We start from the raw sequence: 25,724 nt of genomic DNA, 5'->3' as shown, positions 1-25,724 counted from the left end.
AGAAATAGAATTGAAAGAGTTTAAGAGTCGAGCCGAAGTCAAAGGAGGCTCCGACTGTTCGTCCCTCTCTGCCGTCTCTGCCTGTCACTCCGGCGGCGGCGAATCGCGGACGGGAAAGATGTTCGGACGCGACGGGCGGCCGCGGCGGGCCGTTAAACGCGGGAAATAATGGAAATTCACTTTCGGAAGCGGAATCGGGGCGGCTTGCGCCGTTACTGGAGGCGGAGGCGCGCGTCCGACGTTCGCGTCGACACGTTGCGCCTGCCTGGTACCGCTTCTGGCGAACGATCAGCGTCGTCGCGACGACGGAGCGGCCGCGCGAGGCTCCGGGGCGCGTCGGCGGGGCCGGGGCCGCGCCAGTGCGATATCGCCGTTTGGCTGATACGGAATACCGTCAGCCTTGCCGGTCGTTCGTATGGCGGTCGGACGAGGACCACCGAGCGCGCTCGTTCTCCGCGTTGATACGCATTGTAAAAACGTAAGTGTCTCTCTTTCTCTCTTTCTCTCTCGCTAGCGACGGCGACGGAAGCGGAGGAACTCCCGACGTTGAGGGAGATCGTTTTCCCAATGGAATCGTAGGAGCGATTCCGGGTTTGCGATTCGACGGCCTTGAGGGACGGAAGTGATCCCGAATTCCTCGTTTCTCCCTGCGCAAATTTAATTCCTCCCTTCCCGGGGAGACTAATCTGGGGTGGTCGGCTAATCGAATCTCTCGCGAATCCGGAGCGACGCCTCCCCGAGCGAACGTCGGAAAGGTGAGACCGTCTCTCCCGGTGGGGCTCGCGCTCGTGCCTCGGGGATCGATGCGCGGCGAAGCAATCTCGGGGACGGCGTAATTATTCCGTTGTCGCGAATTCGAGCGCGAGGTCCTCGCGAGTAGTCGCTTTTAATTGCGTTTCTCTTCGTGTTCTTGACGGCGGCTACGGGGGAGACCGAGGTTCTCCGGGGTATTGAGGTAAAGGCCGAACTTGGAATTCCTTCCTCCTTCCTCGTCGTCAATCCGCCGTCGGAACTAATCCTTCGTCGAAACGCTCCTCCGCAAATCTGTCGAATTAATTAATCGAATTAATAATCAAATTGATTGACCGAATAATTAGATTTTCGATTTTCGAATGCAATTTCGCGGCTGTGCGGAGTCACGATCGACGTTCTCTCTCTCTCCGAGTCAACGTTTACGATCGAAGCCGCTCTTCGGGAGCAGGCAGAACTCGGCGAGGTCGACTCGTTAACTGTCGCGCTCTTATCGAAACGGATCGCCCGCAGGTGTACGTGCCACTTAACGTCGCAGCTGGACGCGCGACGTCTTTCCGACGTCCGATCCGGGAATAATTCCGCGCGTCGTTGTTGCCGTTCCTCGCATGCGATACCATTCGCGCCTCGGGAAGAGACGGGCTGAATAATTGATGGCCGCGCGCTCGGAAGCTGAGTTATTCGGTGAATCGTTAAACGCGACCTCTCACCGGACGATGCATCGCCGAGTTTTTGACTAATGAGATCTCATCGCGAGATCGATTTTACAAGTTCAAGTCGCATTTGAGACGCGTTAACGTTTCCGACCGTGTCGTTCTTTAATAATTTTGCCTTTGGATTTATATGGAGGTGGATTTTTGGAATTTTATAAGCTAATGTCCATTTCTATCAATGCAGATTAACTTTAATCTCGGTTTAATTGATGTTTTGTCTTTTTCTATAGTTTTGAGAATTAGAAAAGGATAAGTAATAAGTTAAGTAATAAGTAATAAGGTAAAAATGGACATGAGCCAAGAAACGGAATATTTTGCAATCGATACACTGTTAAATTTGTAACGTTAAATTATACTCAATTTGAGTAATTTTTAATTATTCCTGTAGGTTGTCGCTACTTCTACTCGATATGTCGTTAATTCAACTAAATAAATGGAGTTGAAATAACATTGTTTTTTGTAAAAATAAATTTCGACATATATAAATGATAATTGCAAATAACAAAATGTTATTTAAGCATTGGTTTAAATTTTATTTTTTAACAGTGTATGCAACTTTAAGCTGCTATGCGTAAAAAAAAAACAACCCACGTTTGCAGTCTTTTAGAACGACGATTAATTTTGCATATCGCAGATAAAATAATTTTATGCATACGCTAGTAATATGTGTAGGAGGTTCCTTTAAGGTCAGAGACTTCAGTCTCATCGCGACCTACTCATTTTTTTTATGAACTTGAGAGAGAAAATGAGTCTGCGAATAACAAATAACTTTTATAACTTCAAGATTGATTCTCTCAAGTTCTCAGTTTATTCAGTTTATTCTTTCAAAATTGAAAGATTTCCTGCCAGTGACGTATTCTTCGCCAGTAACTCGTATTCTTCGTAGAAACCTGAGAATGGGATTTAAATGTGATTTTCTCAGTTTTAACTTGAACTTCTCAAGTTTCTAAAGAAACACGGAGATCATCGAATGTCGCACTGAACTTTACAATCCATCGCCTTTCTCGTACACTGGAAAAAAAAAAGAAACTCAAGAAAGAGAAGAGTGTCTCTAAAAGAGAATATCTAAAAAATTGAAAAATCTTTAAAGAATTTCTCAAACGGATAGAAGATATCCGAACGAGAACTAAACTCCGAAAGCTCGGAGTTTGGTTCTCGTTCAGACGTCGCCGGAGCGCTCTCTCTTTTTCCGCGACGGTCAAGCCGTCAGATCCGTGCGGGCCGTAATCACTTGTCGTGCGCGATGACGGTGTAATCGAACACGGAAGTACGTGGCTTCGTGCACACGACCCCGTCGTCCCCGTCGTCCGCGTTGCGCCACGGCGCGAAATACGAGACGAGGCTCGATATCGCAAGGCGGAATTAAACATGCGCATGCACGCCCGCGCTTTTTCCCTCGCGTTCCCTTTTGCCCCCGACACGGTGACACAGATATCCCTTCGGGCCTCCGGAATCATCGATCTCCCGAAACCTCGTCCGGACCGGCGGCTGCCCTTCCGGCCCGTTCTGTCTGTCCGCCCTCAACGATCTCTTCGTTCTCCTCCTTCCTTAGGGAAATTGATCTGTTGTCCCGCATCTCATTTTTGCGACTAAAATTCAAGATTTTTCAAATGTAAGAATAAATAATATTTCTTTTTTAAGTTTTTGCAATATAATTTTCAAAGATTAAAATTAATTGATGTTTAATGAAACTTTTATTGACCTGAGGTATCACGAAAATGAGATAACTTTAGTTTAATTAAAACTTCAGAGGAGGAAGCAACCTGTGACGTCGACTATCTAAACTTAAGATAACTTAAGATAATTTTAGTATAAAGTTTAATTAAAAATGTATTATGATCGCCCTTCGAGATATTCTTTTGAAGAAAATATTGCCTGGAAAAGCGGGACGTCACATATAAATTCAATCTACTCGCAAAATTTAAAATTATTGGATGTTTAATGATTCTTTTATTAACCTAATGGGATTGCGAAAATGAGGTAACTTTAGTTTAATTAAAACTTCAGAGAAGCAATCTGTAACATTAATGATCTGAACTTAAAATAAATTAAGATAACTTAAGATAACGTTAGCGCAAAGTTTAATTAAAAATATATATAATGATTGCCCTCTAAGATATTCTTTTAAAGAAAATATTACCTCCGCGTTAGCCGAAGAGTACGTCATTAAAGATAACAAAGCAAAAGCAGGACGTGTCACATATAAATTCAACCCGCTAGCCGCTCGCACCCTTGAGAGTAGTTACGCAGCGAAAGTTTAATTAATCAGGACTATTCAGCAAATAGCGAGACAGAAACGTCAATTTAGTGCAGCCCTCGGTCGACTCTCTATTTGCAGGTGGGATAAATAAGCGAGAGAATGGTGCAATCATGATTCAAGCTGGAAACGACCCTGAGGAGAGTTCAGCGGCTCGGATGTCCTGTGTACACTGTATACAACGGTGACACAGCTGCACACACGTAGATAACCGCCATGGATATACAGAAGAAATTCCTGTGCCCCCGACTGGTGGATTATCTCGCCATCGTGGGGGCCAGGATGCCCGCTGCCTCTCGTCAGCCCGTCCAGGTATAACAATGAGGAACATTGGAGCGTGTATTCGCATAATTCTATAAAAAGAAAAAAGCTTTAAAAATCCAAAAGCTTAATTAGGTGGCGTGGTAATTAGGTGTACTTACTTTATAGAATTTTACATTTCACGAAATTTCGTGTGGCAGAATATTTACTGGATTGTAAAAAAAAAAAAGAATCCGATTTGAGGAAAGGAAACAATAATTTCATTTAAAACAGGTCCCGGAGTTGCTACGCAGATATCCGGTGGAGGATCACAAAGATTTTCCTCTGCCTCTGGATATGGTGTATTTCTGCCAACCGGAAGGTTGCAGTAGCGTGGGACCGAAGCGCACGGCCTTACGAGAGGCGACGTCCTTCACCTTCACCCTCACTGACAAGGATTCAGGTTCGTATTCGTTCCCACTTGCACGTTGCATCGTGATACCGCCAAGGATCCAGTAACAGTAACATTTTGCAAAACGCAGGAAAAACGCGTTATGGGATCTGCGTGAACTTTTACCGACCTACGGAGAGAGCGGGGGTCGTGGCTGCCGGTGGGATTTCGCTCAAGAGGGAAAAGTACAACACCACGTTTCGCAGGGAAAGCTGGAGGAAGAGCATGGAGAGAAGCACGGATTCCGCTTTTTCTAGGTGAAATGGCTTAGAATTATTGGCCTCCCTCTGACCTGTATAATCAATAGAAAAATTAGAAAAATTAAATCTAGATGTTATATTCACAGAACACAGTTATATATTTTATACAATTATTAAAAAAACAGGGAAAAAACCTTTTTTTCTCTAAATTAATTTAAGATTCTAAAAATTTGCTGATTCTCCAGAATCGAGCGAAAATTTCTCGTCGCATATCTAGAACAACTAGAATAATAATTAGCACATGAATAATTCGCACCTGACAGAGTGTCCCGTTTATAAGACTGTATCTCTAGCCGTTCGTTATAGCGACTATAGGAGCAGTGCGGTGGGTCCTAGTGACTCTGAGAAAGATTGCTCGAGTAGCAGGAGGGACTCGGACACCCCGCAGGTACCCCACGCCCCGAGATTGGAATTCATCGCGCCGAGCGGAGACAGCGAGAGCGGCGGCAGTCATTCCCCTTCGCCACGAGCGTCTCGAAGACGTCAGGTCGATATTACTGTAATATATAACAAGCCCTTGCTGCACCAGTGTAACCAGATCGGAGACCAAAAGCCACCCGACCATCCGGGACTCGAGGCTCTCGAGAGCCACTCGGGCAGTGGGGATACACACACGAAGAGAAAGCACGTACGTGTGCGCTCGGCCGAGGTTGCGTTGGTTCCTGGCTCTCGAGTTGCTTTTGGTCCCCGACGATCGGGTCCCGATCTGGCTACACTGCCTTGTACTCGAAACAGTTCTCGCCATTGATAATTAGTTCAGAAAGGAACGCACTGTTAAAGCAATATTAAAGTCCGTCAATAAGTTCAACGACCTCAATATTCTCGCAGAGGGTTCGCAATCACTCCTTGACCTCGCTATGCATCATTTCGCACCATCCGTTCTTCACGATGTTCCGGGAGTGTCTCTTCGTCCTGAAGAAGATCATCGACGCGTGCAACGAGAGCTTCTCGCCGCAGAAGGTGGGGGCTTCTCGGCAGACCAACAGGTGTGTTTCAAATTGGTTCCAATTTTACCAATCCTGTATACAATGCTTTGTAATTTCCGAAGAGAAGAAAAGGATCCACGAAGGTTCAAAAAACTTCTAACATCATTCAACTGAACTTCCCCCCCGTTACAGAGATACGGTATGGAGCGTTCTGACGGGCCAGGCTCTGGGCGACACGCCGTCCATCGTGCTTCACGATGTTCGTGAGATCGAGACGTGGATACTGCGTTTGCTCAGTAGTCCCGTGCCCGTTCCGGCGAAGACGCGTGTCGAGGTTGAGATAATATCATCGAGTATGCAACCCCCACTGTGCTTCGCCCTGCCGGACCACACCAGGTTTTCCTTGGTTGATTTTCCTCTCCACCTGCCGTTGGAGCTCCTAGGCGTCGACATATGTCTGAAGGTCCTCACGCTGATCCTCTTGGAGAACAAGGTGAACACATAGTATAAAACAATCGTTGGTATCGAAAGAACAAATCAAATATATATTTTTCACTAGTGCTTTCTCCGTGTTTTTGAATGCCCAGAGCTATCAGAGAATCGAACGATGTTCTTCCTTTCAGATCGTACTTCAGTCCCGGGATTACAACGCTCTGTCCATGTCGGTCATGGCGTTCGTCACGATGATCTACCCGCTGGAGTACATGTTTCCCGCGATACCTTTGCTCCCCACGTGCATGAGCTGCGCGGAACAGCTGCTGCTCGCCCCGACGCCCTTCGTGATCGGAATACCCGCGTCGTTCCTACTGTACAAGAAGAACTTCAAGATGCCCGACGATATCTGGTTGGTGGACCTGGATAGCAATAAGATAACGGCGCCGAGCTCTTTGTGCGAAGAGGGTTTGCCGCCGTTGCCGGAACCGGAGGGTACCATCCTGAAGAATCATCTGAAGCAGGTAACGCGATATCGTCGCCGTTAAATTTAAACGGCGATACGGATTTTCGTTATTGACTCTTGTTGATTACGAAGCTAAATGATGAAGAGTATATTTAATGACTCCTTACCCTCATCGCAGGCAATGCAACTGATGGATCAAGTTGGCTCTAGTGTAAATATTTCACCAATACTCTCAGTCCGCTTGGTGGCATACCCTTTTTTTTGTAGTTAGTCGCATGCATGATTTATATCACATGTAGAGTCAATCGCAGCCACACACATTTGCTAGTATTATAAAATGAACATTACAATAAAATGAACATTACAAGCAGCAAATATAAATTTATAGCAGTTGAAAAAAATTAATTTTTTTTTCTCGAAGATTGGTAGCTTAGTCGACACTCGGGTAGAAAAATTTTGTAGTATTCTCACCTTTTTATTTGTAGATTGGTAATTTAGTCGAAGTAGAAGTAGCAACGAAGTAGCAACGAAGTAGCAATGAGCAGCGAACGTTGCAATAAGAATCAATTGTTAATTTATTATTGAATTTCCAGGCGATGGCCAGTATGACGGGTCCTCCATTAGCCCCGCAGGACATATCGCTGCATCTCGCTCGTCTGTCCTTTCAGGTGCCGAGTAGAAGAGAAAGCACGGCCTCCCATCATTCTAGTTTAAGGTATGTAATTATCACTTCTCTTTCGTTAAAATCTGTCATAGTAACAATAAGATTCTCAACATAACATAAATGTAATTTTAATTGTAAAATTGTTGAAAAAAATTCGTGCTTTTTGTTAAATAAAAATTATCAACAGAAGTATATATTCTTCTATCAATTCTCTATCAATTATGAAATGATATTACTACATTTGAAATATTTTTACAACGTTGAATGCTAATAAATTATATTAATAAATAAACCCTGCAGTGTTGCTTCGACGAAGCACAGGCCGAGCATCGATCAGTGCACGCACGTTCAGCACGCCCCATTGAATTCGCCTGGCATGAGCTCGTCGTCGAGTCCGCCTCGTCGGCCGTCGATGTCGCCGACGATCAGTGGACCCGGACCGGCTGGGCCATATCCGCCGAAGGTGGCCGGGCAGGGGCAGGGTGGCCCGGCGCCCTTCAATCCTTTCATCTATGGAAACGACGTGGATTCGGTGGACATCGCCACGCGAGTCGCCATGGTGCGGTTCTTCAACTCGCAGAACCTGCTGGCCAACTTCACCGAGCACACGCGCACCCTACGGCTGTACCCTCGGCCGGTAGTGGCCTTCCAGATCAACTCGTTCCTCCGGTCCCGACCCAGGAAGAGCAGCTTCCTCAATAGATTCGCGCGCACGCAGGCGGTCGAGTTCCTGGCCGAGTGGTCCCTCACACCGAGCAACGTAGCCTTCCTCCGGGTGCAGACCGGAGTGTTCGACCCCGCGCAGATCGGCGACAAGCCGCGCTGGTACGCGACCAACCTCGAGCCGATCTACTTTCCCGTCTGGGACTCCGGTAGCTCGCTGGCAAACGCCCTGAAGGCGATGAGGGAGCACGAGACTCAGCCGACGGACGAGAGCGGTTCCGACTCCGAGGGCGCCGAGAGCACCAGCTCCTCCTACTCCTCCCTCAGCGACTTTGTCTCCGAGATGGCATCGTCCGATCTGTCGCCAGGTGAGTGTACCATAAAGAAGAGAGCTAATACTTAAAGTTTAAAAATAAAGTTTAAAGATAAAGCACTTAAACATTTATACAATTTATACGACTTATACAATTTATACAACTTATACAATTTAAGTATTTTTAATGTGTTCTGTTACTTTACGCAGGTTACAATTGCCCGCAAGCGACCCAGCCTCAACCAATGTCGCTCTCGGTGGATCCGAAGAACGTCTACAATCCACCGAGTTCCCTGCAATATCCGGGAGTGGAGGAGGGCTCACCGGTACGACCCGAGAGCCCGCCGAGCACTTCTTCTAGTCACAGTGACCTCAGTAGCCCGAGCTTTAACAGGGACTCCGAGCTAGAGTTAAATCCGAAAATTCATGAGGGTTCGCAGTCAACTAACGTAAGTGACGACGGCTTCTCCTGCGATCTCTCCTCTTATTATTTTCTTTCTTTCTCTTTATATGCACTACCTTTTATATGCTAATTGTAAGTGATATTTTATATCTTATGTAATTATGGTTTACATCGTACGACATAAATCATGTCGCATGCACGACATCAGAATTAAAAAATTGAAAATAATGAAAATCTCTTGATTCCATGTAACGCGATAATAATATCCCAATCTTATAGTAATAAATAATATCATTGATATCATTGAAGATTTCGCATACGTCAAACAATTCACAGATATTTTTCAATTCTGCAAATCGGCGCGCAATAATGATTCGTGCATAAATACGATACCTACGAAATACTTTCATAGAGTTACGTTAAATCTCGAAGTAGCATCTGCGGTGTGCGCTAACGGATAGCTTGATTATAGGATAAAGAGGAGGGTGGTAGCTTTGAGTCAGACTCCGCGTCGACAATAACACCGCGCACTATCCTGAGCGCACAAAGTTCGGTAGGACAGTTCACAGGGATAAGCATGGGATCTTTAGGCACTCAATCTTCGCTCAACGACACTGAACGTCCTACCACACCTCACAGGACCTCGCGTATCAGTAGATATGTCACTCCTGTGAGTCATCTTCATATGTACCTTTAATTCTGTCACTTTCTAATGTCATCTCGGTATCATTTTGGGGAATTGATGCATGATAGAATGAAATCGAATGGGATGCCGAATGGAATTTTCGGGGAACGTGTGGAATGTTTGCCTCTTTCGTCTCTTTCTCTCATCTCCCTCCTTCTTCCCTACTCGTATTTCTCGTATTAAAAGTATTGTTTGAGGAGAATGTTAAGCTTCTCGTCTCTGACTTGCATTTTATTTCAAAGGTGTCGTTTTCACGATTATTCCGATAAATCATTCGTTTGAGATACCGGCGTTCGTTTGAGCATCCTTCGCATGTTCACTCCTGAAAACACGAACATAATAAATCCCCATTCACTTCCCATAGCTGGCATTAAATGTAATTGCGTGAGCTCTCTGTTTGTCTGATCTTCAATCTGTACCTCGCACAATTTTTTCTCAGCATGAAACGACGAATAAAACTTATTACGATGCACATATTTTTTTCACTTTATTCTCTGAAGCTACGTTATTGCATATTGATGCTCGTATAATATTATACGTTTCTTTCTCATGCGATCGACGCACGTACACGAAACATACATATACAATACATTTACATATACATCTCTTCATCTTCTTGCCAACACACGTCCACGAATTTACGTTCGATTACTGTGAGTTAAAATGATTTTATTTAGAAACACGATCGGTATTTTTAATATATTTTACATGTACATGCACTAGAAATGTGATGCACTATTTAAATTATGAAAAGTACGATTTCTCGTAGTTACCACTTGTGTTATCAAGTACAACTTATTTTATCTAAACTTAATCTATACTATTTCAACGTAATATCTCTCGTTAAAGCATGACTAACTTTATTGCCTCATATATCTTGAATCTTAAGATCAAGTATTTCGTAAATTTTGTGTCGATTAATGTGTAACATTTTCAGAAACGAAAAGCACTTTTCTTATTACAAAAATCTTGGAGTTTTTTCTATTGTTGATCCCGCGTGTCTTAAAAGTTTCCTTCTGACGTACAATTTGCGTATTACTAATTTATTAATAACAACATTTCTCAGAGTGTTACAAGCATTTTTCTAGATTTTCTGACTTTTACAGTTTCGAGAAAAGGGTTTTTTTTTTAAGAGACGCGCGGGATTAGAGAAGATTCGCATCCGATTTTTCCAAGAGGGTTGTTATTTTTTCACGAAGATAGAGGATAATCACGAACGCTCGCGTACTCTTTTCCAGGTACCACCCACGGGGCCGGGTCTACAACGCCAGCCGAGCGTCGGCAATGTCCTGGCGAGGGCCTCCAGCTTCAGCACCGTCGGCGGGCCCCTCCTGCCGCGGCAAATAAGCGCGGTTACCACCGCCGATCATCATCATCACGAGGTGCCGACGCAGCTTCAACGTCAAGCATCGGCGGGGCCGACGATCATTCCGAAACAGAGCAACGACAGCCCGATGCAACGGCAGAACAGCGGTGGCAGTACCACTACTACCGGAAATGGTGTTCTTCGGCAGGGCTCGCAGGGCTCTTTATTCGAGCAGATCGCCAGTCAGGCGAAGGACCTGATGCGCGAGACTACCAGACAGAGCAGCCAGGACGGGCTACTCGCACACATGGACAAGGTATCGCAAGGAACATGTGTGATAGTAGGATATCTCTTACTCTTTCCTGCAATTTTATCGAACGTTACCATTAATTTTTTCTGGATACGGTAGTAGTTATATTTGTTTATTTAACTTACTATTTATTGCAGCTGAAGCATCAGGCGAAAGAAAAAATTACAGAAGCAGGTGAAGACAGTCTATTTGCACCACTGGAGCAAGTACGTTTTCGCGAAACTTTATATACAAGGCGTACGAAATCGGAATGTATGCTTAATCTTCTTTATTCGGAATCAATTAGTTGACGCAACAGACGAGGAAAGCGATGGGTGAGGCCACCAAGTCAGTGCAAGAGGTGTCGAAAACCGCGCTGGAGGCGAGTAAAACCGCGGCGGGCGTAAGCAAAAACACATTAGACGATCTGACGTACGTCGGCAAGAGCACGTTGGGAGACTTGACGAAAAGTGCCAAAGAAGCCGCCGCGAAGAAGGGATTGCTCAAGGTAAGCATATCTTCAACGATCTCAGATCTGACAGAATCGCGCTGAAGCATCCTAATGTTTTTGCGTTGATCTTTAAATATGGATCTATCAAATTTGCGTTTAGAGCCTCGGAGAGTCGCAGTCACCAGTACATAGTCCGCAATCTCCCAATATGACGCAACAGCGGAAGGATTCGATGAGCAATCAGCTGGTCGCGTCTGACACACGGGGTGGCGTCGGACGGGACTTTTTCAGCAATATTAGCAGCGATCTGAACGGCTTCGCCGCGCAGACCAGCAGCATGTTTAGCGATTTATTCGGTACGAAATAATGAAAGGTTTAACATTTTGAGTAAAAAGATGTTTTTTAAAGTAGCGGGAGAAAAATGTGTTACTTATCTATAATTTTTTTTTAACTGTGCGTTTTATTTAAATTTAATTATTAAAAGTCGATAATGTACATCGAGGAGAAAGGGTTGGTAGCGCGGTTTAAAGAATAAAGAAATTGCATCTGATTTTCAGGTAGTAAAAATAATTCCAATCGAGGCAGTAGCTTCTTCCCGCAGAATCAGAAATCGAAAGAGAAGACAAATCCGATTCTTGGACCATTTCCGAAAGGTAAACTATAACATCGAGGCATTTCTAATTACTATAAATCCTTGAATCTAAAGATAAAATTCTGAACGAGATTTGTCGACAGTTGCAGGAAAAACCGGATTGGTGGAACGTTCCTCATTAATAAAACATTCTACACACAAAGTTAATCAAGAAGACGCGCAGAGGATGCAAAATGCGGAACGTTCCAGCACAAATAGCGACAATCAAGCCTTTTTAAATGACGCAAGTATACGTAAACGTTCTTAATTACTAAAAACGATCATTGAAAACAATCGTGCTTAATTTTACGACGGAATTTCTAGGTGGTGACGCAAGTGTTGGCTGGCGAAGGCGTTGGTTGGCTCAAATTGAACAGACTGAAGAAGTTGATGGAAGACGAAAATTATCGGGATTTGGTCGTGACGAAGCTGAATAAGGGTCTTAATAGGAAGATTAGTCCAAACGATCACATTGACGATGTGGTAAATTTCAAGTGTACCTTAATTCGACATTATCTAGGGCCTACTAAACTTCCTTGACACATTTTTCGCTTTGAAGTAAAACATTCAATTATGTCTGCTTTATGTCTGCTTTAATTTTTTGCCAGGCCATATCAAAGCCCGTGTATAAGGGAATGTTAAAGTGCCTTCAAGCAGTAACGCACGGTCTCGCACATACGTATAATAATTTTGGACTAGGCGGGATGGCTTCTGTCTTCCAATTGATGGAAATCGCTCACACGCATTACTGGAGCAAGGATCTATCCGAAGGTAGCGGCTTCGACAGCTCCTTGATGTCACAGGTATAAAGGACTCTTAAACGCTTCTGACGTAGCACAATTTACAATTCGCGTCTAAGCCGATATTTAATTTAATATTGTATCGTATGAGCATAAATTTAATTCGACAATGAAGAAAGCGTTTGTTTCGCAGGCGTCTAGCCCATTCGGTAGCAGAGAAAACCTGAGATCTCCGCAATCCCCGAATCAGCCCGACTTTATGGATGTCACGCAAAAATCGGGTATGTCTTTGAGCACACTGTCATTAAAGAAAAATTCCGTCAATTCCTAGTCGAGGTAGATTTTTGATTAAAAATTTTAATCATCATTGCGATAAACGAGACCAATTGTTTCACGTAAACTTTGTTGACTTTGGAATAGACGTAAAATTTGCCAAAAGAGCGTAGGACAATAATTTAAATAAATACTTGATTATTAGTACTAAGTAATAATATTTTTACAAATACCAGAATTGCCGCAAGTGCATTTGGATGTGCCGCAGGCACCGCCGGCAGGAGATACGGGCCAATCGACAACGGACATGTTTCTGGATATGTTTACGAAGAAAGGGAAATTTTTAAGCAAGCTCACCTCGTTCGATTCGGAGGTAGAAAGAATTTTTCCATTCAATATTAAACGTAGTTCCTATATATCTTAAGCTCGAGTTTCAAGTTGGTTGTTCTACTTGGTGTCGCAATGATTCTGCAGGCGCGATCAATGATTGTTGAAAATACTGGTAAAAATACATCTCCTCCCCCCGTCCTAAAACAGACGAGAGATAGCACTTCTTCTTCTCTCTCTTTTTTTTTAGAGAGAATATTTATTCGGCCTGGCAGTTTCTTTGACGGTCCTTATTTTAAAGCTAGTAAACGCGAAGAAAGAAAAAGAAAAAAACATCACAAAAATGCTCAATTTTCGATTGTAACATGCAACGCACATGTGTTTTGTCATGTGTTTTTTAGAGTGGGCGGGGTGGTGGAACGGGGAGCAGCGAAGCTTTGTCCACTGACGGAGGTAGCATTATCACTAATCCTGCTTTTCGGCAAGCGCACCAAGCTTCCTTCCGAAGCACCGTGTCTGATAGCGAGGTCGAGCAAGGCAATGTAAACTATCTTGAATTAATATAATCTTACATAATTGTTAGATACATCTGGTAGAGCGCAACGCACATACGTTAGTATTATCGTCCATTTCCTCAAACGTTTAAGTACGCGCCTTTTAGGAACGTATAGAGTCCTCAGACGCGACCGATTCGGATATGTAGCGTCTACATCTCGCGCGACGAGAGTTTCCCGTAGTTCCGAACACTCGAGTCGCGTTGATACCTCGACATTCATCAGACACGAATGGACGCTGACAGATCGCATAGAAAACTGTTATCGAAGGGTAACAATGACGCGTTTCACTGCAATTTTAATTACTGTCACATTAAAAAAAAAATTAGTGTCTCGTTTGTGACGTAACTAGGTTTCTTCCGTGGTTCTTCGTGCAAACAAGTTACCCTTTGATCTTAGAGGTGGCATCGCAATTAGTTAATTGGAATGGCTCTAATCATTATAATCTCGACGGACGTCAATAAGAACATGTAGTCTCGGGCTGTTATCGTTTCATTAAAATCACTATCGTTTTTCATCAAAGATCCTCATCCTTGGATAACGCTATTAACTTCATTCTTACGCGATTCTGTGATTCCAGTTTCCTCGGCAGGGCAAGCAGCGTTCCGGCAGCGTTTGGTCCAGCAAGTCGTCCCTGAGCACCGGATTCCGGTATCACGGCGGAAGTTTAATACCTACCACAACGTTACCGAGCCCGGAAGCTGCGAGAACATATCTCTTCGAGGGTACGATACTAGAAGCATTTAAATAAACGATACGATTGCCAAGAATGATAAAAGCTGACGATTTTCTCGTATATTTTGTTATCTTTTCATTATCACGATTTTCAAATCCAGGTTTACTGGGGAAGGAGAGATCGTCCCTGTGGGACGAAATGCAGTTCTGGGAGGACGCCTTCTTGGACGCCGTCTCGCAGGAACGCGACATGATGGGTATGGATCAAGGGCCCGGAGAGATGGTGGAGAGGTAAGAGACGTCTGTAATACTTAACGATTGAAGACGAGGTCAACATTAACAAAAATCAGAGATGGTACCACGTAATCTTCTTCTATTTCGAATTAGAAATTGAAAAATCGTACATCTATTAATCAATACATATAAATGTAGTGACAAAGAGAATCGTTATTAAAACATGTTGCATGCGCGACGCAGATACAAGAGTTTAAGCGACAGCGAGAGACGACGGTTGGAACACGAGGAGGACAGACTGTTGTGCACTTTGCTGCACAATCTCACCGCTATCCTAGTGATGCTGAACGTCGAGAAGAACGAACTGAAGCGGAAGGTACGCAGACTGCTAGGCAAGAGTCACATCGGCCTCATCTACAGCCAGGAACTGAATCTACTCCTCGAACAAATAAACAATCTCGTGAGTGTTTTATCGCGCAACTGATTAGCAAGTCGCTATAAGAACGCTTCTTCCTCGCAGCACGGAAACGACATCGACCTGAAGCCCCTGACGTCCCGACAAATGCACCGGCAGTCGTTCACCGTGCACTCGGGGGTCGACGCCGAGGGTGACCTGCGGTTTCTCGAAGTTCGGCATGACGGCCTCGTGCTGAGATCAGTGAACGGCGTGATAGTCGAGCGCTGGTGGTACGAGCGCGTGGTCAACATGACCTACAGTCCGAAGAACAAGGTTCTGTGCTTGTGGAGGAGGAGCGGCGGCGATACCGAGTTACACAAGTATTACACTAAGAAGGTAGGGAGGATCGAACGAAGGATTACAACGAAGAAGAAAGAACATTTTGTTCTGTCGCATAATAATTACAAAAGTTCACCAAAGACAGGATAGAAAGTCTTAAAAGAGTCTTATGTATTTCTAACAATGTAGATTAACTTTAATCCAATTTTAATTTAGTTCAGTTCTAAGAATTGGAAGAAGATAGAAAGTTAAACCGAGATTAAAGTTAATCTGTATGGATAGCAAAAGTTTCAGATGATACAATCTGTTCTACATATTCTGGGGAAAATTCGTGGATTTCCAAGTTGATTTTCGATGCTAAATAAACTAAAACGATCGTTTATTCCAGTGTAAGGACGTGTACTACTGCATTAAGGACGCGATGGAGAAGGCGGCAGCTCGCGGGCGAGGCGGGAACATGGGCTACGAGCTCGGTGGCGAGTTCCCGGTGCAGGATATGCGAACGGGCGAGGGCGGGCTTCTGCAGGTCTGCATGGAGGGCGTCGGTCTCCTCTTCGCGAACAGCAAGGTATGACTCGCACTCGCGTGAAAGCCACACACTTTCTTACGCTGTTATCGGGAAGAATCGAGAGCTCGGCTCTCCTTCTCACTTTCTCTCTCTCTCTCTCTCTCTCTCTCTCTCTCTCTCTCTCTCTCTCTCTCTCTCTCTCTCTCTCTCTTTCGAGGATTGCGCATATATCTATATCTATATATCCCTCTTACATTCTACGTTCAATTGTTTGTGTCATGTTGGATCGTATATATTTATTGGAAACTTTGATTTGGAGATTATTATCACCTTCCGTTATACCCTCGACCGTATTACGTCTCGATTATATAACGTTGCGTTTCCCCCCCCCCTCTGGCTACCGATGCTGTATCGTTTACTTTTTACCGACGTGCCAATGCGTATAATAATCCCTTTATTTCAGCAAGATTGAACATATACGTTAGAGAATGTGTTACGCTACCACGAGACTGACTTCGTTCGAAAGAAATAAAAAGATATCCTTTGTCTCGGCTCAATGATCGCGATCGCGGTCGGAGGCGGCATTAAATGCTAGCCTCGATACTCGTAACGTTGCTCGATTAAATATTAAATGAGTACTTAAATGGGGCATTGATTAAATAAAAAGGAAAAAAGAAAGACAAAACGGCAAATGCAAAAACGGCAGCGTTGAAATTGAAATAGGATTGAATAGGACGAAATCTCGTCGTCGTTCAACCACTGTCTTTTTAACCATTCATGTTCTCTCGATCATCGAATATTCTCTCTGTGTGTTTTTTTTTCTTTCATTTTACTGCATTGATGCAAGGACCACTCAATATTATCTCCCACTGCTAGCCACTACGATCTGCTTAATTGATTTGTATCTTTGTACGTGATTCATCGCGATATGCGTCCATGTGGTAGGTCAAGTCGGGCTCAAGGTGGTTCGATCGGCGAACATTCAACCCGATGTACATTCCAAAAATCCGTGAGAAATACCCTGTGACGCCAAGATTTCTTATCTGTAGTTCATGAGGATACCCGCGAAAATTCATACTCGCGCGTACACGCAACGACACAAATCGGTACCGACGAAAACGGAATTAAAAAGACTCTACGAAAGAAATGAAGAGATATAGAAACACACATCTCACACTTTTCTTTAAGAAAGAAACGCAGCATAATTACGCGGAATTTACAGGATGCCGCTGATCGATTGTGCTTTTCTTTTCTTTAACCGTATATAAGCTCTCTTTGATCGCTGATGAGTCAATTTTCCATTGCAAAAATATCAACGCGCTAATTCTTTAACTATTCGCGTCAGACCACGGAAGATTTTCCGCAAACTCAACGGATTCTGTTAATATGATCCAATCACGGCTGGAATTTACTTTAATGAAATTCTCAAGCCTAGAGTCGTTGAGATATCTAACGTGAAAAAGGAAGAAATAGTAAAAAAAAGTTATTATTCCCATAAAAAGTTCTTAATAACGAGAAATTGGCTCAAAATTGATCCATAAATCTTTAATTAAAAGAGCACGTTCTCGGATCTGGGACATCCTTTTATGCGCATCTGTATTCGAAATGTGGTCCATTTGTCTTAAGAAATTTTCAATCTTTTTTTTTTTTTTAGCAAACATTCAGAATGCATATTTTGATGCAAATAGAAAAGAATACGATATATAAATGGATTTCGGGGTTTTTAAGAAAATTGATAAGTAACGCAAACAAATGCAGCGAATGGATCTTATCAGGAATCGGACCACGTCCGAACCAGGTGCATTACACATACACGTATAACGCGTCGCACGCGTGCACATACCATTTTTCGACGAAGAAAACAGTCGTTCTGGCTTGACGTTAATCGAGAGCTCTCCGTTTAATCGTAATCGTTCCGGCGCGAAATGTACTCGGCACAATTTCATACGGCTCTGATATTCTCTCGGTTATTTTTACTGGATAATATTGTGTTCAGGCGTTATATTAATCAATGTTTTCTTGCATGGAAGCTCGATGTGCAGTTGCAGACTCTTTTATCTGTATTATATATAATTATATATATATATATTACATATTTTATTTATCATTACATTTATATATATATATATATTACATAGGAAATAAGGTATAGGGCAATATATATACAGACTGTCTTTTGAACACTATACTCCTATATCTTATCATTTGTATTGAATGTTGGATGCTATTATATTTTCTCCATAAGTCTAACAACTTCTTTATCTGTCGTGGTCATGCGCGAGGAAAGTCTATTCGCGGCTCGAGACGAAAGAAAAAAAAAAGGACAATTATGAAGAAGAGAAAAAGAAGATGATGCAACGAAATCGCGTGCGCTACACAAATCGCTGTTTACCCGGCCACTTACTCCACCGCGATAAAACGCTCTCGCGGCTCTCGTTTATTGACGGAATCTCGCGCGAGAAATGACGAAATACCCGTGGGATATTACGCCCGGGATACACGGGCATACACGGGCATCCGATTCGGGTAATCGGAATGATAGACTTTTCTCAGCTTGGGGAACTTTTGAGATGGTCCTTGAACAATGAATATATATACCTTGCTGTTTATCGATTTGGCCATGACGTTAGGTGATAAAAGCGTAGCTGTGATATCATCGTATACAGCTGTATCTCTCTTCTCTCTCTCTCTTTTCTATATATACATTCTACATATATATATATATGCTATATATACTCTATAACTGAGTGGATAACTGCTGTTACCAAAGGTTTTAATTTTCTGTTTTTCTGTTTTCTGTTTTCTTGTCCCGTCCATCGACATTGCCCTGCGGCTGGGCAAACAGGATTTCGAGGTATCAAATCAAAATAAGTCATTGTTTGTTATATAAATTCAGTATATGACTATATACTCAATGTTGGCCGTGTTCCGGAGATGCTTATTTATTTTCACCATTACTTTTGGCCGTATATATTATTATATATATACCATTATACTATATATATATCTACCTTACATTCTTAAATTGCATTCGAACTCACTGATCTGCTCTGTCTATCCTTACTGTTTTTTTCTACGATCGATCGGTGTTAGTTGTAATATATATATATACACGCATATGTATCTTTCCGTTACGATATTATATATATGATATATATACATATCGTACAGCTGATACCTCTCCAGGTATCCAGTAATGAACGATGAAATGCAGAACAGTGTTTGCCGCATTGACCGAAAAGTCCGACACAATATACTTTACATATTGTATATCGTTTAGATGAGATATTTGTAAGTAGTGTTTAGTGCAACTTGTAGAGAGCGATGTTCGATGCACACACATTGCAACTATATATATATCTATATAGCCTAATCACTCGTACATGAAAGTCCGTACACCAAGTCATTACGTCACGATCATCATTTACAGCTTTCACGTTTTACACACCGTGTCTCTCTCTCTCTCTCGGTTGTAAATTGAGAAAGCTCTTCGAGACATTTATTTTATCGATACCGTCATTGTCGTTGTCAGTTTGCTCGACACGCGATCGAGTCCCTTAAAAAAAAATTTAAAAAAATAAAAAATATGCTGCCAATTTCTTAAAGGATCGATGACAAGTATCCCGGCTATCTGTACGAAGTCTCCGGAAGTAAACTATCTGCTCTCTCCGTTTTCTTTTTTTTTTTATTTCAAGTTTCAGTTGGATGAGATTAAGCGAAACATACGTGGGCTGTGGAACATGATTGTAGTCTGTAAAAGCCACTTTGCGTAAGATTTCGGGACCATTAATTGTGCATCAACAAATGCCTCTAGATTGTCCCTCGTTTATGTGGACATTTCTCGTGGACGGTAAAATCGGGGATGATATTTCAAGAGAGAGATATACTGCGTAAAGATATCGAAACTTCATCAGGATTGCTTACATAATGCGGACGATATTGGGAATAAATTGAAGAAGACGAATTGCGCAAACGAGAGTAGTACGAAAAGAGATGAAAGATTTAATATGCCTAAAATTATTCTCTCGATTGATTTTTTGCATAACGCTCTGCCCGGATTGCGAGAGAATTCGCGGTTCTGCGGAAAGGAAAACGGAAATGTTCGTTCGCGCGGTTGATACTGAGAGGTGACTCTTCGAAACTCCGGATTCTCAGGTTTCCTAAAAAAAAATTACATAGCAAAGTATCAAGTAATGAAAACGAAATCCGCGAGTAACACATGCATCGCTCGAAATTCATTAATTCATTTTACACTGGTAGTCATGTAGTAGAGCAATGGTTCCTCGTGCTGTCTAGTGATCGTCTAACGTGTTTATTGCGAACAGGACTCTACGAAAGAAGAAAACGTCGTGAAGACTGCGCGAGTCTCGCGCGCGAGCCTCTCAACCTTCTTCGCCATGATATTATTACACTTCTCTGGCATGGCACTCTGCTGACATACTGTTTCTTGTTTACGACATTGTACCGACTCCAATATTGTATCCGATTCACTCCTTAAGAAGTGATATTTGTTTACCGTCATGCTCCCCCCCCCCCCCCCCTTCCCCATTTCTCCCCCCCCCCCCCCCCCCCCCCCCCCCCCACGATCGATATAATATATATATCACCGTGCATCATTGTCGATCGTATCACGTCCGCCGATCTGTATTAGACGGATACAATTGCACATTTTAGCAACTCTCCGACGCTAAGCAATCAGTGACATTTTACAATTGAGTTTAGGCCATCTCCAGAGTTGCCTGCCGCTATTACGCCTGCCGCTATGTATCTCGCTGACATTGCTGCCGCTGTTGCTGCCGATGCCGTCGCTGCTTGCTGCTGCCATCGCTAGATCTTGCTTGAAAATCAATTATTATCGAGATTGCAACGCGTTTGCTGAACGATGCATGGCGTTTTTAGTAGATTTTAGTAGTCGTAGAATAGTTTCCTGGATCGTTTATGCGTCGTTTTCGCTCTTACACCGCGGATTCATTCTCGCAGAACTCAGCAATTGAAAAAAATACTCTACATAGACGAAATTATTTTGGCTGAAAATTGAGTAATATATTTTCTTTGTTGTCCACTCGTATTATCAACTTAAGACAATCAACAAATTTTTCCGCGTAATTAAATAATGCAACATTGTTGCAATATTCCGCATCGAATGGATATTATTTTTGCAGACGGTAAGACGTGTTCCTGAGAATTGATGGTCTTGCTAAGGTTCAGTTTGGGACAATACACACTGTTGCTTGCTGCTGAGTTTGCGATCAAAATATGACAATTGCTAAGTGAGATTGAGCATGCTGTCTCGCGAGACAATCGTTAATACGGCTGTTCTGACAGGCCTGTGTATGCTGCATGTAGAAATATTTATAGGGTTTTTGAGTTTCCCGATTTCGTTTCTCTCGTCTTACACTTTTTGCACGTGTAATGGATACATTTCTATTTCAGCATTACCCATTAAATACGACACCCGCGATATTCCACATACAACACGTCTCTCAATGTTCGTCACGCGGACGTCGTCGCCGTGAAATGTATCTTCCACGTTTTCTCCTTTCGTAGTGGAGATCGGCTCGAGGATATAAAAGTTACTCGAAATGCTGGAACGTGAATGTTAAAATAATCCAATCGCTCGCGAGGCACACGGGTTTTAATGTGCAAGATAAATATCCAGGTCTCTGTTAGATTTGAATCGTTCGCTTCGCACGCAGAGAAAATCTTTAAGATGAAATCACGAATCTTCGAGATAAATATGTTTGAAATAAAGCATGTGTTCTTTTTTTTATATTTTCGGAAAAACGGAAGAAACACGACCTAGTCGCAACAATGTTAGCGTACAAGAGCATCGCTTCGCATCTAATCAAGTGTGAATTACTAATTATTTTGTGTAAACGGCATGTAATGATAACAGTGACAGTTACTACGATTGTTAGAAATTTTGTCGATGACTTCTTGTCCGATGTACGTCACGCGCGTTACTACACCATTAATAAATCATCGATAAAAAGTAACGTGCCAAGTCTTGCGTTAAAAAACAGATCATGCTATAAGGCGACGGTTACCGTGAATCAAAAAGATTATACGAGAAAAGTGTATTAATTTCGCTAATTGCATTGTAATTATAGTTTGCATAATTGTGAGTCTCTGTACGGTGACGTGCATCGATTAAAATAGATAGTACGCGAATCACGCCCTTTGCGCAAAACCCGTCGAGCGCGTCTAGATTTTTAATTAAAAAGCATTATCTTTAATCAAAAGAAGTTGAATTGCGGAATCTTTCACATTTTTGCATTTTGCAAATTTACTTGAAAACGATTGAAATAATAATAATAATAATATAATTGCAATAATAAATAGAATAATGTAGGAGTAATTTTGAATAATAAAGTGAGATTAAAATGTAGAATTGGTTAATTGATCAGAGATGCGACGGAGTTAGCGCTCGAAGGGTGGAAACGGACGCTTATCGTCGGGCGAGCATCACGATACATTCTCACGCCTCTTTTAGAAAGCTGTTTCGCACACATGACCGATATTGCCGCATATATATCGACGCATAAGATAATGATAGGCAAATAGAGAAATCGTCAGAATCGTGCGTGCATGATGGAGTAGATCCAGATCCATGACGCCGCGATACGCAGACCACTAACGCAAACCGATTGTGTTATTTGCAGTTTTTTGTAAGACTCGATCATATCCGCAAGTGCTTTACTCAAAAGGATGGAATCTTTGTTTTGGAAGAATTCAGTAAGTGACCACACCGAATAATGCATCGATTTACCATACGCTTTTACACGCTCGTAGATATCTCGTGAAAAAAGAAAAAAGAAAAAAAATTAATAAAAATATATTCACGATATACTCTGCTTTACGCTGCAATTTAGGTTTTAGTCTTTGAATGTCGGAACGTCATCGGACGCCTTTCTGTTTCAGATCCTAAAACTAGACAAGTAATTCAACGTAAATATAAGTCGCAAATGGTGAGTATTTCAAAGCTCCTTACTGCCGGAATAGAATATATCTGCCGCGAGATATATGACAAAAGATATTTATTTTGAGAGAAAAGTAATAAAATGTCTGTTTTATTATAAAACTAATTAATACGTTAATAATTAATTCTATTAAAACTATATTTGTTTTAACAGAATGAAAGATTTATTTTATACGTACACAGAATACAATAACGTTTTAAAAAATTTCACGATAATTTAAGCGTTTAGCGAATATAATAAAATATTATTAAGTTACAACGGTTTACTTTTAATTAACAACATTCAAGATAAAAAGAGTCGAGGATGATAGACATTTTATTACTTTCAATTTTTGTACTTATCGTTTCTATAGCCATATACTGTGTGACAGGCTGAAGAGGCGGTTCGCTGCTTGCATAGAATATTTTCCGTCGCATTTACCCTTAATAAACTCCCGTCGGAGACTCATCAGAAACATAAGCGCGGAAATGACACCGCATGAGGCTTATCTTTAAGTTTTTTCCTTTCTTACACCTCACGTAAGTTCTTTTTTCCGTTTGATAAATTTTCGTTTTGCATAAATTACGTTCAGAAGACAATTTTTACAATTCAACTTTCTGACATTTCTGAACAAAGTTCTAGTTTCAAGTGATTTAAGTTTGATTTTATACACACATACACATAAGTACAAAATAAAAAATGAATAAAAATTTGCAAAATTTGATTTAATAAAATTAATATTTATTTTTATTTCTAATAAATCAACATCAAAACGTCTGATAAATAAAAAGACATGAATAATTTGTACGTATACGCAAGAGCGTAAAATATTTCTTCATTCGCAGGCATCTGATATCTGTTACGCTGTCCTCTGCGTATTTTCTTACGTGGCGGCTGGCACCGAGCAACGAAAACAGGGCCAGCAGCAGCCGCAGCCGCAATCGCAATCGCAACCGCAACAGCAACAGCAATTGCAACATACCCTGCAACCGCATCAACAACGCCAGCACCAACAGCAGCAGCAGCAGCAACAGCTGCAATTGCAACAACAACAGCAGCAACAGCAACAGCAACAGCAACAGCAGCAGCAAACCCGACATCCCTATCAACAACACAAACAAGAGCAATCACAACCGAGTAATGTAACACCGCAGATGCACAAAAACACGCAATTGGACCCCTATCGTCAACGCTGACACAGGCAACGACACTCGCTTCCCTTCGTTAGCATCCACAACAGGAATAGTTGCGCCCCTTACACCTGCCTACCCTGGGTATAAGTGTGCCGTGTCTCTCTTTTCCAGAGGGTATTTTGTTTAAAGATTCGTGAGACATGAGCAAGATAACAGTCTCGGTTTTTTGTTTGATTTCTCTCTCTCTCTTCAGATTCGCCAACGTTCTTCCCTCTTTCGGGAATGAAATTATTGCGAAACGTTGTAATAAAATTAAAAATGAAGAAAAAAGAAATTCATATCTATCGTTAGCTTAATTCGTTAATGTTGGACATTTTTGGCGCGACTTTTTATTACGTATAGGCCTGCGTCGATGTGATAGCTGTGGTATTCTTGTATTCGTCCGTGCACGTGAGTATTACGTTGCACGCGTCTCACCTAAAGCAATTAAATACAATAACTACTCGTAATTGGCGGTGTAATTTTATATGAATACGTCACGACACACGGGGAGAAAGAGAGATTGTGATCGTTCGCGATTCGGAAGAGTAAAAGATTTATTTTAGTTCGTGTGTAAGTAGTCAGAGTAAAGAAGGTCGACGAACGCCAAATTGCGATATCCTCACGCTGACTTTTGATTGTCATCTTTTACTCCCGTCGTCTTTTAGCACGCTCGATCCTCTCTCGCAATGAAACAATGAAGCGTAGGTAGATAAGCTCTCTACTCGTTCGCTGTCTCTCTTTTCTTTACTCGCCTGTAATCGAGTCTAATCGGTGATTTTTGTTTATTTCGTTATACAGCGTGTACCTAAGGTGTTAACAAAAAACTGTCGTGTGTAGGGTGTATAGAAAAAAATGTAGTGGTCTCGATGTCTCGAGTAAATACACAATGGTGAATCACTATTTTGTACGGTTTCAAATACAGGAAAAGAAAGATCTCTCGATAGCTCGTAGAGCGCTCGTTTAGGATACATGTAATGTCCCTCCTAAAAAATTAGATATTCTATGTATAACGTAACTGTATAATATCAAGGAAAACACCTAAGACAACATCTTTGAAAATTTGCATTCCTCTACGTTTTCTAACGACTCGAGATTTAGTTTAGACGCGTAAATTTAGTTGGGCACGGAGACGGCGGAAACGAGATCGCGGTTTTAAACCAGATAATAAGAATTGGCACTAAGTGCGAAGCAGTGTCTCTCGGAAATTGTACTTTGGTTGTAATTCTCCCTTGCCGCAAGTATTCCTCGATATTCCGTCACGTTAAATACGCGTCGCGTAAAGTAGATGAACAACAATGACCAGTTTAGGAAGGAAAGGGTTGTAAACTTTAGTGTCGCGAACTCAGCGCGAAGTAAACGTAGCGTACGTGTCTCTACACGAGAAGAAACGATATATTTTCTTGCAACGTAGAAGAGGCGATTATAGATATTTGTAAAAAGGGATATAGGATTTGTAAATATAACAATCGGCGGTGTAGACAAGCGGCACGAGAGAGCAAAGGCATGAACAACCCTTTTTATTTCTCTCTTTAATACGATTATATACATATTAGAGCTCGTTCGTTGAGTTAGAGAGAGGTGCGTTTTTTAAGAGTGAGAGCAAGAGGGACGACACGTTCTCTTCTAAACATCTAAAAAAAAAA

The 25,724-nt window shown here is 42.2% G+C and overlaps 1 protein-coding gene across 10 annotated transcripts; it reads left to right on the top strand.

Annotated features, from left to right (window-relative positions):
- The first annotated feature begins 334 nt into the window (after positions 1–334).
- On the top strand, positions 335–25,724 carry LOC112464005 (MAP kinase-activating death domain protein). 10 transcript variants are annotated; one of them, XM_025030754.1, is made up of 34 exons: positions 335–478; positions 3,802–4,032; positions 4,255–4,423; positions 4,503–4,668; positions 4,978–5,158; positions 5,500–5,657; positions 5,790–6,090; positions 6,221–6,553; positions 6,674–6,706; positions 7,089–7,210; positions 7,460–8,190; positions 8,346–8,584; positions 9,011–9,208; positions 10,462–10,845; positions 10,977–11,045; positions 11,126–11,326; positions 11,430–11,625; positions 11,827–11,922; positions 12,005–12,144; positions 12,225–12,383; positions 12,509–12,703; positions 12,834–12,921; positions 13,150–13,286; positions 13,642–13,782; positions 14,375–14,519; positions 14,631–14,760; positions 14,947–15,163; positions 15,224–15,496; positions 15,828–16,007; positions 18,793–18,801; positions 22,610–22,682; positions 22,869–22,915; positions 23,298–23,445; positions 23,752–23,844. In XM_025030754.1, exons 2-33 carry the CDS (start codon positions 3,937–3,939, stop codon positions 23,406–23,408), a joined length of 5,718 nt encoding a protein of 1,905 aa, XP_024886522.1. In that variant the 5' UTR covers positions 335–478; positions 3,802–3,936; the 3' UTR covers positions 23,409–23,445; positions 23,752–23,844. The 10 variants fall into 10 exon arrangements, with proteins under 10 accessions (XP_024886522.1, XP_024886517.1, XP_024886514.1 ...); XM_025030749.1 differs by lacking the exon at positions 23,298–23,445 and having other exon boundaries at positions 4,987–5,158; positions 23,752–25,724; XM_025030746.1 differs by lacking the exon at positions 23,298–23,445 and having other exon boundaries at positions 23,752–25,724.

The sequence above is a fragment of the Temnothorax curvispinosus genome, unplaced genomic scaffold, assembly GCF_003070985.1.
Source record: "Temnothorax curvispinosus isolate PA1 unplaced genomic scaffold, ASM307098v1 QBEX01013818.1, whole genome shotgun sequence".
Lineage (NCBI taxonomy): Eukaryota > Metazoa > Arthropoda > Insecta > Hymenoptera > Formicidae > Temnothorax > Temnothorax curvispinosus.
Note: the sequence above shows the minus strand (reverse complement) of the source record. Positions and strands in the feature narration are given on the sequence as shown.

Excerpts from the sequence above, each read along its gene's own strand:
- LOC112464005 (XM_025030746.1), top strand. The coding sequence starts at position 3,937 with ATGGATATACAGAAGAAATTCCTGTGCCCCCGACTGGTGGATTATCTC. Across the intron at positions 6,707-7,088 it reads TGGATCAAGTTGGCTCTAGT|GCGATGGCCAGTATGACGGG; the intron begins GTAAATATTTCA and ends TTGAATTTCCAG. Across the intron at positions 10,846-10,976 it reads TACTCGCACACATGGACAAG|CTGAAGCATCAGGCGAAAGA; the intron begins GTATCGCAAGGA and ends TATTTATTGCAG.